This window comes from Dermacentor silvarum, chromosome 4 (genome assembly GCF_013339745.2).
Source record: "Dermacentor silvarum isolate Dsil-2018 chromosome 4, BIME_Dsil_1.4, whole genome shotgun sequence".
In the NCBI taxonomy this organism is placed as follows: domain Eukaryota; kingdom Metazoa; phylum Arthropoda; class Arachnida; order Ixodida; family Ixodidae; genus Dermacentor; species Dermacentor silvarum.
Window position 1 is genome coordinate 176,746,322 of NC_051157.2, and position 15,558 is coordinate 176,761,879.

At 46.2% G+C, this 15,558-nt stretch overlaps 1 protein-coding gene across 5 annotated transcripts in view; it reads left to right on the top strand.

Moving 5' to 3' along the window:
- Positions 1 to 15,558, top strand: part of LOC119450782 (uncharacterized) — a 216,050-nt gene that overhangs the window by 62,536 nt on the left and 137,956 nt on the right. Inside the window, exons 5-6 of one of the 5 annotated variants that reach the window (XM_049666233.1) lie at positions 1,111 to 1,279; positions 11,214 to 11,489. The exons of 3 other annotated variants lie outside the window; for them this stretch is intronic. In XM_049666233.1, coding sequence (XP_049522190.1) covers positions 1,111 to 1,279; positions 11,214 to 11,489 — 445 coding nt within the window. The remainder of the gene's footprint in view (positions 1 to 1,110; positions 1,280 to 11,213; positions 11,490 to 15,558) is intronic. One more of the 5 variants, XM_049666232.1, reaches the window with a different exon arrangement.

The following is a 15,558-nucleotide window of genomic DNA, read 5'->3' on the forward strand; positions in this document are numbered from 1 at the left end:
GTGGAGAGAGTTATTTAATGAGTGTGAATGGAGGTAGATAGGTGCAGGTGTATTTATTAAATTCTACTGGAAGTGTATAAAACATTCGCGTGCCCTCATCGGGGGTCAATGACGTCAGCTGGCTTGTGAATGCAAATACTTATTAAAGAAGCATATTAACACAGTTCGGCTGAGGAGGGCTCCACATGAAAAAAGCTGACTTGTCATCCAGGCCCTGCGAAAGTGGATGTCTGGCGAATCTGTTGCAAAATTGCTGCGTGAGTGTTGCTTGCTTGAGCCGCGCACCATCAAAATTGGAGGACGCTTAAGCTTCGCCTTTAAGAGTGGAACGCTATAGCATTCAAAGATCCCTGGCTGCTCATCAGGCTTTTTTTTCTCGTATATTCAAATTACAATCGGACGCTATCGTGTCTGTGGGTTGTAGTTAATTCGTACTTGACGATTTTTCTAACAGATTTTGCTTTGCGAAATTCAATTTTGGCTCGCCAAACCCTTGCGCTACGCGGAGGGCCTGTGTGGTCGGGGTGGTTCGCGATTAATTTCGCCGCCACAGATGTCACGGAAGCCGATGCTTACGCCGAAGCCGACACCGACGCCGAATTTTCTGCGACACGAGGCCCTTAACGCTATGGCGTTAAATCTACCGCCACAACTGCTGAGGGGGATTATGCAATGCTCTATTGATGGTTCGGATGCTTTGGTCTTTATTGAAACGTATCCTGTCTGTTCTGATGCTGCTGATGATGATGCTGTTCTGTATGTTGTATGCCTGATTCTAATGAATGTATGCACTGTTCGCTTCAGTTTGCTGAGTGCTTATCGCATGTGCATTACGAGGGGGATCAGCCATTGATTTTTGCTCCCATATGAGACATTGCTGATGATGATTATTTTTCCTCACGGATAAGACATGAAAACTGCCCACCAGCAAGAGTCCAGCAGCTTCGCTGTAAGAAATAGTGCAATGAAAACAGCGAAAATTCACCTGTCGCCTCGCATATTACCCAAAAAACCATGCTCGTGCACTCGTTACCACACCCACAAAACATTACGACGCCTACAATCCGTAGCGTGAGCATGTTGCCCGAAAACAACGGTTATGTGTTGCAGACCTGGCAACTTCTACGACGAGACCGACGTTGTCTTGCTCCCAGCGCCCATCACTCATGGATCCGGCTTCCTCTGGGCAATGATGATGGTCCTGGACGGAGCGGTCTGCATCCTTACGCCACCCCGACTCACTCCGACACAGTTTACCGACATAGTCAAGAAAAACAAGGTGACAGCCAGTTGAATGTCTTTTGAGAGACTCTCAAGTACAAGTGGGTGTAGTGTTCGACTTCTAATATGTACTACCAACTGTAATTTCTATCTCTTTAAGCAATCATAAGTCGCGTGACCTAATTTTGCGGAATACGAATTTCAGCGTACTTTCTTTTTCGTAGCGGGTAGTGAACTCCACAGGCACTTGAGAATTATCTGGTAGATCCCATTTAATTAATGAGCTGAATAGTGACAGCAGTTGCTTTAGTTGTTTTTGTCATGTTTTGCAGCCCGCATGTCGTGCGGCAAAATGCCCTACGTTACGCTTGCCTTAAAACACTGTGATAAATACCGGCAATTGTACGCATAAAAATGTAATATCGGTGTGACATGAGCATCCACAGCATCCAAGGATTTAGAACATTCAGGTCCAAAAACTAGGTGCAACGTTACTGAGTATATAGCTTGAAAAAGAGTTTCTCTTCACAGAAACAAACTGTGGAATAAATGCTGAATTTCGTGTCCATCTCCGACTCCTTACACATCTTACAGAGCACACACTACGCGCATGTTCCCAGATGTTGCACTTCACAGCAAACCTCCTCCCACGTTTCTTCTAAACTTGCCTTCAGCGTCCCGCGGAGACGTGAATGGTAAGCCATCTAGAAGCACAAGAGATACTGGGAGGGGGGTGGAATTGTGGTGACGGTCTACTGTACAGACTTAAGGGCCTCAGCCTGCGTTGCCGGTGCTGCGATAAGAAGGCGCGTAAAACTAATGCGCGGATGTTTTCTATGGAGACGCGAAGGGGCGGGGGGGAGGGACTTTCAGGTCCGACACGGAGCCATTCGACAATAGAGATTTACTGCTCAGCGGGTTTACGGGCCAGCGGAACGAGTGGGCGAGCGGAGAGGGCAGCGAAAGGCCGCACGAAAGGAAGAGCTTTAGCTCAGCGATTCCTCGCTCGGTTGAACTGAGTAAAGTCACTGGAACCTGGAAAGCACCGGCAGCCCTTTTCTCTTCGCCGCCGCGCCGCCGATTGGTCAGTTGCCGTCTCGTGATCACTTTCCGCCGTAGATGGTTCACGCCGCGCCGCAGCGGACACGCAGACAAAGGCATCGCTCACAAACGCCGCGCCTTATGAGCTATTTATGAGGTCGGATTTTGCATTTTGTGTAATTAGGCCATATGTAACTTTCGTAGACTTGAAGCAAGACGAAAGGAAATGCACGGGTTCCGCGCTTTTGGGTGTAGCAACCGGTGGCAGTCAGGGAAAGCGCTTTTCGCGATACCAAGCGGAAAGAGCGACAGTAAGCGCCGCGCTATCTGCAGCTTCACCGGATAAAGCGCGACAAGTTCACTCTCACCAGGTGGATTTTATGATATCACAAAGGTGAGCAGCTTCGAGGTATCATCGAATCGCCTAAATGCAAGAAAAGCGAGGGCATGCTAAGAAATATGCAGAACTGAGCAAAATGTGGTTCGAAGAGCGTCAGCATACGGGCTACTGTCTCAAAAATAACAAGGTAGTGAGAAAACCACTGCAAAACAGAACTATTGACCTGTCGATGTTGAATAATAATATACACTTTCTCGTGTGCTGTTGTTTATTACTGCTTAAAACAACGCGATGGTGACCCGGATAACTCTGTTTTAGCAACCCTTTCCTTGTACTGCCATCAGGGACCGTTTATCTTCGTCAAAGGCGATCTGTATCAATCGTTTCGAGAAGATAAATCAGGAGCAACGTTATAAAGCGATTATACGCACACTTGAAAACGATGCGTGACAGCACTTGATATTGATACTCATCATCATCATCAGCCTATATTTATGTCCAATGCAGGATGAAGGCCTCTCCCTGTGATCTCCAACCCCTGCCTTGCGCTAGCTGATTCCAACTTGCGCCTGCAAATATCCCAACTTCATCACCCAACCTAGTTTTCTGCCGTCCTCGACTGCGCTTTCCTTCTCTTGGTATCCATTCTGTAATTTTAATGATCCACCAGTTATCCATCCTACGCATTGCACGGCCTGCCCAGCTCCATTTTTCCCGCTTAAAATGAACTAGAATATCGCTATCCCCGTTTGTTCTCTGACCCACACCGCTCTCTTCCTGTTTCTTAACGTTAGTCTTATAAAATTTTTCGTTCCATCGCTCTTTGTGCGGTCCTTAACTTGTTCTCGAGCTTCTTTGTTAACCTCCAAGTTACTGCCCCATCTGTTACGACCGGTAGAATGCAATGATAGTACACTTTTCTTTTCAACGACACGGGTAAGCTCCCAGTCAGGATTTGGTAGTTCCTGCCGTTTGCACTCCAAACCAATTTTATTCTTCTGTAAATTTCTTTCTCATGATCAAGGTCCCCTGTGAGTAATTGACCTAGATAAACGTACTCCCTTAGAGACTCTAGAGGCTGACTGGCGATCCTGAATTCTTGTTCCCTTGCCAGGCTATTGAACATTATGTTTGTCTTCTGCATATAAAAATTCAACCCCACTCTTACACTTTCTGAGTTAAGGTACTCAATCATTTGCTGTAATTAGTCGCCACTGTTGCTGAATAGGACAATGTCATCTGCAAGCCGAAGATTGCTGAGATATTCGCCGTTGATCCTCACTCCTAAGACTTCCCAGTCTAAGAGCTTGAATGCTTCTTCTATGCATGCAGTGAATAGCATTGGAGAGATTGCGTCTCCTTGCATGACTACTTTATTGCATGACTACTTAGAGAACCAAGGTTGCTGTGCAATCCTTGTAGATATTTGTCAAGATATTAACGTATACCTCCTGTACTCCGTGATTGCGCAATGTCCCTATGACTGCTGGTATCTCTACTGATTCAAATGCTTTTTTTATAATCTATAAAAGCCATATAGAGAGGTTGATTGTACTCCGCAGATTTCTCGATACATGCTTTATGACAAAGATATGATTCATCGTAGAATATCCCTTCCTGAAGCCAGTCCGTTCTCTTGGTTGGCTGAAGTCAAGTGTTACACTTGACTCTATTAAAAATGATCTTGGTGAATATTTTATACAATACTGAAAGCAAGCTAATGGGTCCATAAATCTTCAATTCTCTCTTCTTATGGATGAGTATAATGTTGGTGTTCTTCCAGCTTTCTGGTATATTTGAAGTCATGAGGCATTGCGTATAAACAGCCCCAAGCTTTTCAAGCACGATATCTCCTCCATATTCGATCAAATCGACTGTTATTCTATCTTCTCCAGCAGCTTTTTCCTGGTCATGTCTTTCAAGGTCCTCCTAAGTTCATCACTAGTTATAGAAGGAGCCTCTGTATCCTGTTCATCACTACTTGGAATGAAAGTAGCTTGGCTGCTCTGGGAACTGTACAGGTCAGTATAGAATTCTTCCGCTGCTTTTACTATGTCATCGACATGGCTGATGATATGACCCTGCTTATGTTTCAGAGCACAGATTTTACCTTATAAAGCGAAAAACAAAACCAGCGAAAAACCAAGACGCAGGACCAGAGGGAGGCAAACACACACACAGTCGCCGATCGGGTACAGGGAGCAACTTGGCATTGCATGTGAGGGCTTGTGACCGTTGCTCGCCTTTGTTTCACAGTACTAGCGTCATCGGCAGGGGGAAGTCTAAGCATGAGCGCGAACTGCTGGAAGCATTCTTTATCAAAAAGAACGAGCGGGTTTGCGTAAGCGACCCTTCCGTTATTGTCAAGGAGAAAGAGTGTCGATTTTATCGGGGTTAGTGTGAATTATTTCATGTGGCTGATTGGCTTCTGCTGCACGTGCGCTTGAGCAAGAAAAGCGGTGTTTAAAAGTAGGTGGATGCTTCAAATAAATCAGTTGTAAGTCCGGCGACTGTGTGTGTGTGTGTTTGCCTCCCTCTGGTCCTGCGTCTTGGCTTTTCGCTGGTTTTTTTTTTTTTCGCTTTAGAACATGAACCAACTAGCCCAGCAATTCACGCGTCTAAGATACATTTTGCCTTGTCCTGTGCCAAGTTTTCTTCTCACTGATTTCATGTTGCGTCCATGTTTTACTGCTTCCTCCATCTTTTCCACGTTATAATTTCGGATATCCCTTAGTTTCTTCTTGTTGATCAGTTTGGACAGTTCAGCAAATTCTATCCTATCACTGATTTATAAATTCGCTGCGTTGAGTCTTTTCCCGTCGATGCTTCCTGTGAGCCTTTCCGGTCTGCCACTTGTACTGGCAACGACATTAGTTACATGATCGCCCCGAATCTCACACATGCGGAGGCTGAACAGCTTTGCAGTCTATTGCTTTTGTGCAAGGACATATTCTACTTGAACAACCGACCCTTAGGCCACACGTCACTTGTCAAACACCGTATACATACAAACAATAATCCTCCCATCCATCGGCGACCCCACCGAGTTTCAGCTTCGGAGCGCCAAGTAATCGAAACGGAAGTAGACAAGATGCTCACGAAATACATCATTGAGCCATCGTCAAGTCGATGGGCGTCACCTGTCGTGCTGGTCAAAAAGAAGGACGGCACTAGGAGATTCTCCGTCGACTTCCGGCACCTCAACCGCATCACGAAGAAGGGCGTCTACCTACTACCTCGTATAGATGACGTCCTTGATTGCCTATACGGGGCACATTATTTTTCATCTATCGACCCACGGTCCGCATATTGGCAAATCACTGCGGATGATGTCGATCATGAAAATACCATTTTGTTAACGCTCGATTGCCTTTACCACTTCAAGGTAATGCCTTTTTGGCTATGCAACGCTCCGGCAACCATTGAGCGTATGATGGACTCATTACTCGAAGGATTCAAGTGGTCGACTTGTCTCTGCTACCTAGATGATGTTATTGCGTTCTCGCCCACATTCAGCACACACCTTGAGCGCCTTTCAGCTGCACTTGCCGTTTTTGGCAAGCCCGGTCTTCAGCTCAACCCAAAGAAATGTAACTTCGGACATCGTGAGCTTACCGTCCTTGGACATGTCAATGCATCAGGCAATGCGTGACAATATTTTCATTCCGAAACAATTTATTGGGGTTGCTTTAGCTGCTTAACATGAAAGCTCTCTATACTCTGCGCTGTCAGCGGTTTTTGATTGTCGGTTTTGTAATTGATGGGAGTCGCTGCTATGCTTACTGACCGGCTAGTGCGTCACCATCTAATTACAAGAACGGCAATAAGAATCCTCTTAACGATGGCGCAAATACTTATGTGGAGATTTTGCCTTGTCCGTACAGGTCGAGGCGGCGCGAGCGACACCACGTGACTCTGCTTCACCAATAGAGACGCGCAGACCTCATCGCCTGCCTTCGCCAATGTTTATAGTTTCGCACAGTGACGCTGCGATAGCAGGATCTTATATCTTAAGCAGGCTCTTATATCTTTTGTGTATCAGAAATACAGATACTGATACATGTCTTGCCAGACGTATCATGATACATATACAAGATGTCCAAAGAGTATGTAAGATACATGCATTTTCTATACTGCCCAGCACTGCTGCATACTGATGTATGCGGTCACATAGTCCGACTAGCGGACAATGCAAGATATTTAGACAATTGCGAATATTAGTGACAATGCAGGGACAAATCTAGGCCTCAGGTTTATCACAGATAAATAGGGAATTATTATCTTTAATAAAAAATGCCAGTAATTACGTAGTGTCAATGCAACTGCAAGTCATACCTATTTTCAAGTACAATAATTGCCTCGACGCATACACAAACAAAGGAAAGACTTGCTCAGGCTCTTACTAAGATAAGCTGAAAATAAAAGTGAAGTGGGATATAGCAATTATGAAACTGTGGGCCCACAATAAATAGGAGGTGGTGCGTGGAATCTGGAAAGGAGTAATGGTGCGAGCGCTAACGTTCGCAAATGCGATTCTATGGCATTTATCATATATCAGATATATTGTCGGGGTTGGAAGTTAACCAAAGATTGGTTGGCTTTGGGAACCCACGGTAAAGCCGCAAATGAAGCAGTGCAGGGTGACATTGGTTCCGCCTCTTTTCAAGTCAGAGAGCGCAGATCAATATTAGTTTTGAAGAGAGACTTCGTCACATGAATGAAAATAAATGGGTGGCTGAAGTGCAGAAGTATCTGTACCTGAAAAGCGTGGCCGCAGAATGGAGGTAGAGGTCAAGAAAGTTGGCAGCCAAGTACAGGGTAATTGAAAGTGTAAATAGAGTACCAGGATTCATCAGAAAGTGAGAGAAACAGAGAAAGAGAATTGGATGCAAACGATGTAAACAACAGAGACTATGGAAATTTACAAGAATGAGAAAACCGAAATTAGAAGGCGAAATTAGTATAATAACGCAAAGATGAGTGCCTGGCTATTTGGGCATCGAGCCGGTCGCCTAAGGACAAAAAAATACCGCAGCAAATATTCGGAACTAGATGAGGCTTCTGAATGCTGCAGCGAAGAACGAAAGACCTCTCGGCAAATCCTAATAGAATCCGAAGGGATTCAACAAGTCAGACGCGCAGATAACGTACACCTTCGTGGAGTGCTTGGATTTACAGTAGACCTAAGCATCAACCGGTCAGCAGTCGAGATAGGCAAGAGACATTTAGAGTATTGGTGCAAAAAATGCAAGGGAGAGATTGATACGACCGGATCTGTTATAGGCCTAAGTAGCGGTGCTAGGTAGCTAGGTAAGGTTTGAAGGGAAAAAAAGGTTAAGGAGATTTAATGAGGTGTATACCAAAATGCTAGAATGAAAAACGTATAGCATACCTGAATAAATCAAGCAGGCTTGTGACTATTTGTCACAGCCACCGCTTCAAAGCACCTACGAATAAAAAAATCAAAGCCCATTTCTTAAATCAAAATGGTTAAACGCGAAGCTTTCTCCCATGCAAACGGAATCAAAGTTAAAGTCAAAAGCCAAGGACCAAGCACCAACCCCAAAAAATTCTGAGCGACACGATGCGATGCACATGTGATTTGATTGCCTGTTTAGGATTGTATTTTTTGAACGTAGAAGTTGAATGGAGACAAATTTCGTTAAGTTGCATAGCCTTTATTTTATATCCTGTAACCGTTGATTACACGCCCACACTCACACTATCTCGAACGACTCTACAATTGCACAGTATTGGCTTTTCATCGCTGTGGTAGACGATCAGAGGCTCTGCCGTTGCCGATACACGGGATCCGCCTTAAGGGTACGATCACGATCGCGCTTACGTTCGCGCACGGGAGCTTCTTCTGCCGTGCGCTGCACCCACGGCCTAACCATGGTGACGGCCGGGAATGCATTGCGTGACGAGCTTAATGCAATGCAGACATATGCAGTTCGTCTGGGTAACGTGGAGTTGCAGTTCCCATTGTTCTTATCGGTAGAACTACGAATGTAAACTGTAGTGTTCTACGATACGTATGTCGTGCGCCGTTGTTCTGTTGTGTGTCCAGATAGTTCCATTGCATAAGTTGGCTTTCCTGCAGTGCGTTTTCGGCACTCATGGAGGAATCAGTGAGACATTGAAAGCTTCGCTTTAATAATCATCACCATCACCGCGGCAAACACTATGCGGTCGCACTCGTCGGCGATTGTGCACGCTAGATTGTTTTTACACCGTCCATGACAAACGCTACAACCACTGTGATGCCGTCGCGCCGTTTCGTGAAAGATATACAGCGCTTACCAACTATCATAACTATAAATATGGAAATGCCACGTAGCTGGCCAGACCCAAAATAATATTTTTTTTGCCGTCGCTTGGAGAAACTCAGATTATTTTTTGCATTCGCCTACTCACATAATTGGTCCTAATAAATAACCAACTTCTCAAATATGTTAATTAGATAAGTGCAAATGAGAAAATTGTAGAGCAAAATGAAAAAAAATCCCGATACAGCTTTCTGTTGATCAATACGTGCTACATAAGAGCGTTTTCCTGAGCGTGACAGACGCTCGCGAATACACGCAAAGTTGCCGCATGACTGGCAGCTCGAGTCACTTTGCGTGTATTCGCGGGCTTCTTTCACGCTCGCATAATTACTTTGGGACACCCTGTATATATACAGTTACTGCGTGTAAGGTATAAGGCAGAGAAGGTACAGCCGTTAGAAAATTTCAGTAACGGAACCTCATGCAAATGTTTACAGCATGCTTGATGGAGTGGGGGGTAAATCCAAATATAAATTTAGGAATTCCGGCAGACAACATTAGGATAGTTCGACTGGCCTCATTTGTGCGGTCGATACAGCGAGTGTTGTAATGTGTTTTGTGGAACAGAGTTTGCACATCTGTAAGATATCAGACTAGGTAATCTAGCCTATATATAAAGAGAATGTTTACAAATTTGATCGACTTTTTAATGCGTTTAAACATGTAGGCAGCAATCGACTTTCGAGATTTTTGGTTGGCATGGCCCTCTAACGAGACAGAATAAATACTTTGAGATAGCCTAGCATACTTGAGCAATGTGCGTGTGATCACAGCTTTTAACATCCTCCGACAGGCCGTTATCTAAGTAATTTTTAAAAAATGTGGTTGATCCCTCTTATATAGGAATCGGTATAGAACACGAAAGTGAAACGTGTCTTCACAGAAGTAGTGTAATGTTTATTGCACATTGATATATAATGTCTATTGGTGTTTTGTGGCTAAAGCGCCCTTAGGCGTTGATGCACCCACGCTGACGCCTGGTGGCACGTCTCCTCCATCACGACTACCAACGTCGATGACCATGAGCAACCGTCGTGCATATGGAAGCTGCACTACGCTGCACACGCTAGCACAACGCGAAAGACGAAGCACGTAACTGACACACTAATACAACGCGCAAGACAAAGCACGTAACTGAATCGTCACCGAGTCAAATCAGCGCGTACAGCGCGTCGTAATTGCAGCCTCCGCGATCAACTTCAGAAACATTTTCAGAGCTAATTGCGGAGGCCACGCTCCGCTGTGCTGAGTACGGTGAACGCCACCTAGGTGGCGTTGGTAGTGCTTCTTGATGCCAGCGTCCCTTCGAATGCTGGCATCGAGGCGTCGTAGTACTGAGACCACCGAAGCGTTCACTGTCGGTGCGCGTTAAGGCCGGAATACATGGAGCGAATAACCGGCGTCCGAGCGAAGAACTTCGTCGGGCGGCGAACGTCCGACGGCCGGCGTCAAGAAATTTGCCGTCCGCAGCCGATCTGCCTGTCCAAACATTTTCGTCGGGCGAACGCCGCCGCCGGAAGCGTCTAGCGCGCAGCGGTGGACGACAGCCAATCAGGAGGCACTAGTTCCGGTCGCAATGCATGCTGGTGTTTCGCGCGCGCGCGCCTTTTCGCGTCGTCTGCAATCGCGTTGGTGTTGCCGTGTCTGCATGTCTCTGCACCGATTGAGTAGTTCCTAGTATGATCTCTCAGGAATCGCGTTGTATTTGTACATCCCATATCCGCTGATCTGCGAGGAAACAGACAAGCAGTGCAAGCTCTCTACAACAACCTTCAACAGAAATCTTCTGATCTCAGAGGCCACATGCTGTCGTCATGCCTATCTCCCGACTTCCCGATAGATGGCGTTGGCATCGGATATTTCTTTCGCTAGGCTTAGACGCGTTCGAAACGAGAAGCGATCTCGAAAACTACTCAAGGTTATCCATAATACTCTGTCGTCGAAGCGGCCTGAGACTAAGCGAAAGCCGTTTACGCAGTCATTTGCTTCCAACTAAGTGAATTCTACAAGGACAACGCCAAATTCAGTTCGAAGCGGGCGGCCGGGACCGCCGCCAACACGGCGGCCAACGCGCGGCGGCGTTCGCCGCATGTATTGCAACACAGCAAACATCCTGCGTCGTGTCGCCGCGTCGTTACTTGACGCGTGAAGTTCGTCGAGAAAGTTCGCTCATAAGGCTATCTTGCTTTGGCATTTGCCAAGTGCGCGGCACCCTGCTAACGCCTGCTGCTAATCTGAAGTGCCGAGCCTATTGCCGGTTTTCGTGGCCCTCTTTCGCGCAGGTGACCGCCGCTTTCTTCTTCACGTCTTTCCTGCACGTGTTCTGCGTGGAGATGCTTCGCAACGGTCAGCAGCTCACCAGCATCCGACGATTGGGCGTCAGTGGCGGCATCCTGGCCCAGGCCACATATGACTCTGCCTTCAAGACATTCGGTAACCTCGAGTGCCTCATGAACTTGTACGGCATGTCCGAGAGTGTCGGCCTCGTCTGTTCGCCCAGCATGCGCGGTGCCAGGGGCATAGACCTCGGATATCCAACCTGCATGACCGAGATCAAGGTATGATCGCTCATTTATTTATTTATTTATTTATTTATTTATTTATTTATTTATTTATTTATTTCGTACTCACAGCGCCTTATCGGCATTAAAGTGAAGGGGACGGGGGTGCCACATATGCACAAAATTTGCACTTACACTATAAAATTGAGGGCAGCTTGCACTAGTGGTGCAAGGCTGGAGCAAACAGCAGAGCTTGTGATAAACCAAGCAACAGCCAGGGTGGCTATCCCGACGACGCGGGATACTGAAAGTAGACTCCCCCGCTCTCATTCTCGAAACTCAGGATCTTCGACTCAACGACGCCCCTTCTCGGCTGCAGCTTCGGCACGGTATTCCGGATCGGCTCGCCGCCGACGCGCAGATTCTCGCTTGGCCGCACGAGAAGCTTGAAGACGCCAAGACGCGGCCTGGCGAAGCGTTGAGACGTCGAGGAAAAGAGAAGCGCATGTGGATGCTGGGCGACGCGAAGTGACATCGGGGCTAGGTGGAGCAGATGCGCGGTCGTAGCAGCTGGGCGCGGGAGTGCGTAGCGGCGGCGAAGCGAGGCGTAATTGTGCCAAGTGGTATCTAGGTAACGCGCGGTGACGTCACCACCAGGCGCAGTTTCTCGTCCACGCTATACGGACCAACCTCCGGCTTAAACAGCTTCGCTGTTACAAATAAAACTAAATAAACTCGGAAAATAATTCACAGAGAACGCCCGATGACATCACATCTCATTTCATTTTATTACTTTAATGACCCCGGTGGAGGTATTAAATAAGGTGTCAATAACATGTATATACAAGCAAAGACAGGTGTTACGCTGAAATGCAAGTTTGAATAGTTTGTAGATATTCTGAATGAAATGTGATTGCAGCAGCATTTCGGGGTAGGTCGTTCCAGTCTCTGGCAGCCCGAGGACAAAATTAGGCTTGAAATGCAGCAGTTCGTGTGCCAGGAGGAGCCAGTTGCAGTTTATGGCTAACGCGTGGCGGCAATCGTGAAGATGATGGAATTACGTAAGGTGGGCGGTTTAGCGAGCTGCAAGAGAATTTGTCATAAGGATAGAGCGTGGCGATACGACAACGCAAAACAAGAGATGTCAAGCTAGATTACGCAGGTGTCTGTGAAGCACTTGCAGTTATCGCCCAAATGTAAACTTCTCCCAATAGTCACACAACTTGTGTATCTATAGATTAAGCGTCACTCATGATTGCAAAAAGTTATACGTGAGTATCATCTTCGCGTATTGTCCTGGTAATTCTGAAGTCGATCAACCAAAAATATGTACTGTCCTCACAATTGGCTGAGCAGCATATTCGTATTTTTGGTAAGAAATATTTGCCATATTTTGCGCGTTTTCTGACTGTGCCAATATTTACTTCCGACATCATAAAAGAAATCGCATGGCAGGCAAAAATACCCGACATTTCATCGAAAAACTTTCGGACGGCAAGACGGCCCTAGCAAGCACGGAAAATGTCGATAACATCTTACTGTACGGTAAGCACGGTACAGTTCAAGGATTTGCAGACATTAACACATGCAGAAGAGGAATGAAGGAAAGGATACGTTGCAACTGGCGAATAATATTTCGGAGTTCGAGCCAATGCTTTCTTTTATTGAACGCTCCAAATTGTTTCACATAGCAACTAGGACACCATTGGCACATTACTAGTGCGGTCGCGGTGTAAGTTCAGTACCTAATGATTCAAATAGGAAGAGCAGAGAGCGGGGTACTCGCGCAGTCCAGCGAAAGGGAAAAACTTCAAGGGATGTAGGATCCATTGCGAAGTGCCACAAGCGGTGTCCGTGACCGACCAGTGTTGGCCGAGCATATCTGCATCTGCGTCTTTTTACAGGTCTGCGCAAAAACCACACGCTCTGATACTCGGATGCACTACTCGGTACCAAACTGCCAAGTTTGGTACAACTTCAAAAACATAAGCTCTAACACATTGAATTGGTAGAATGCGACTACAGCCAGTATATATTTATTAGGACGAAAAGTACCCCGACTGTCTACACGTTAAATGCCCATGGGGTGTACTTTAAACCAAGTTGGAGTGAGTGTTCCAGTACAATATTTTATTTCTTCTCAGTACCCTAAAGACTCTCATAGGAAGGTAATATGTAGGGGAGACACACGTTGAATAAATGGTTCACTAGTAGAAAAATTCACCCGGCATTCCACTGCTGTGAAGGTGGATTACCAGCGAAGCAGTTTCTTACACGACATAGAGGCGACAGAATTTAGATCAAAGGTATGGGCAAATTTTATTTCCCTTGAGCGGTGACGGCGGTCATCCCGAAGACACACGCACACACACTTTTATTTTGATTGGCGGTCTTTATCGGTGGCATACATTCGCGCAGAAGACTACCACCGCCTCGGGGAGCCGGAGGAAACTAGACACGCGCGTTGGGACCGCCACGCCGGGAGAGCGGAAGGAAGCTAGGCACGCAAGCGCTTGGAACGACGAAAAAAAAGAGCGTGAAGCGTGGGTGCACATGGCCGACGCGGGTCGCATCGGCAAATCTTTGAGAAACCTTTAGTACTACCTGAGAGTCTACTTATCTTCAAAATCGTGCCTACTGATAACTTATCTACTAAAACTGCATATCCAAGGTATGTGACGTATAGGTTTTTGCATAGAGTGAAGCGATGTTGCATCGAATTCGGGTGCTGAGTTTTTGTGCACGCAGATTTGTTGACGGACACAAAAATTAAACTTCGCTGTAAAAACGAAGAGCAACAAAGACGGCAAGGTGACTACAGTATGTCTACAATACAATATCAATATACAATACAATGCATATTACTGGCGAGAGCAATATAAAAGCATAAATGAATGTGCACACAACTACTATCTAAACACACATACACAACATAACCTGAAGTTGCGTACGATGTGGTGCGATTTCACTCTACTTTTTGAAGATTCAACGAGTTCCATTCATGGCGGTATTTTGCGCACGGTACGAATGAATTTAGAAAAAAAAATTATGTTACAGAGGAACAAGCCTCCACCTTATATTCCCTGAAGTTTACAGTACCCCCAACTGCCGGTGCTGTGACACTCACCCGGCTTCGCTTCCGCATATGCTGTGGGAGTGCCCAGCACAGTACACACAAATTAACAACACGACCCTCTCGCCGAGGTTGCGTGAGGTTCTGCGGAGCTCCGCCCTCGACGACCAAACCTGGGCGACCCAGCACGCCCGTGAGGCGGCGGCGAGGCAAGCCCTCGACGTCCCCTCATGGGAGGCTTAGGCCCGGCCATCATAAAGTGCTGGTTCCACAATAAAAGTTTATTCGTCCTCCTCCTACCGAGGAACAAGAGCGCTGTTTTCCCCTAAAATCAATATTGTGCTGCGCAGGACACTGGCACGAACTATCACCAACTACAACATACAACACGCAACTCACTCGGCACGCTTAAGCAGCCCAATGAGCATGAGTTCCAAGGTATCTATCTGTACGTGTTTGTGTAGTGAATGAGGCTGTCATTTAAAGAATGTGATGTAGTTATCAAGAAAGACCGATTAGAAAATGAAATGGCATTGATGTTAGGTTATGTGTCATTAAGAAGGATGGACACCATGAGTTGAGGGCATGCTAGTCCCTTTGCAAAGCTTTGCGGTCAGGTTCAGTGTAGATACTGCGGTGAACTACGCAGTCGTCAGTGAGAAGCCAAATTTTTGGACAAAACACATCACGGCAAACCATTATTGAAGATTGTAAAAGCAAAGGACCAAGCCCACTGCCCTGAGTAACACAAACTGACACGTGAGAACACGGTGTGTCGTAATTATTTACAGAAGAGAACTGTTGTCGAAATGAAAGAAACCATTTAACTCTTAACGAAATAAAAGAAAGCATATCTAGCTTTAAAGTGAGACTGTGGTGGGGTACACGATTAAAGCTATCTGATGCGGCCCAGGAATCGCCCTTGTATTTCTTGGGGGAAAATTCCAGTTTTGGTAATAAAGGTGGTCAGCGAAGAGAACTGCACACATAAAGTCTTGAGATTACTGCCTATTTTGAGATATTCAGTATTGAGACTTGTGTAAAACGTAGCGC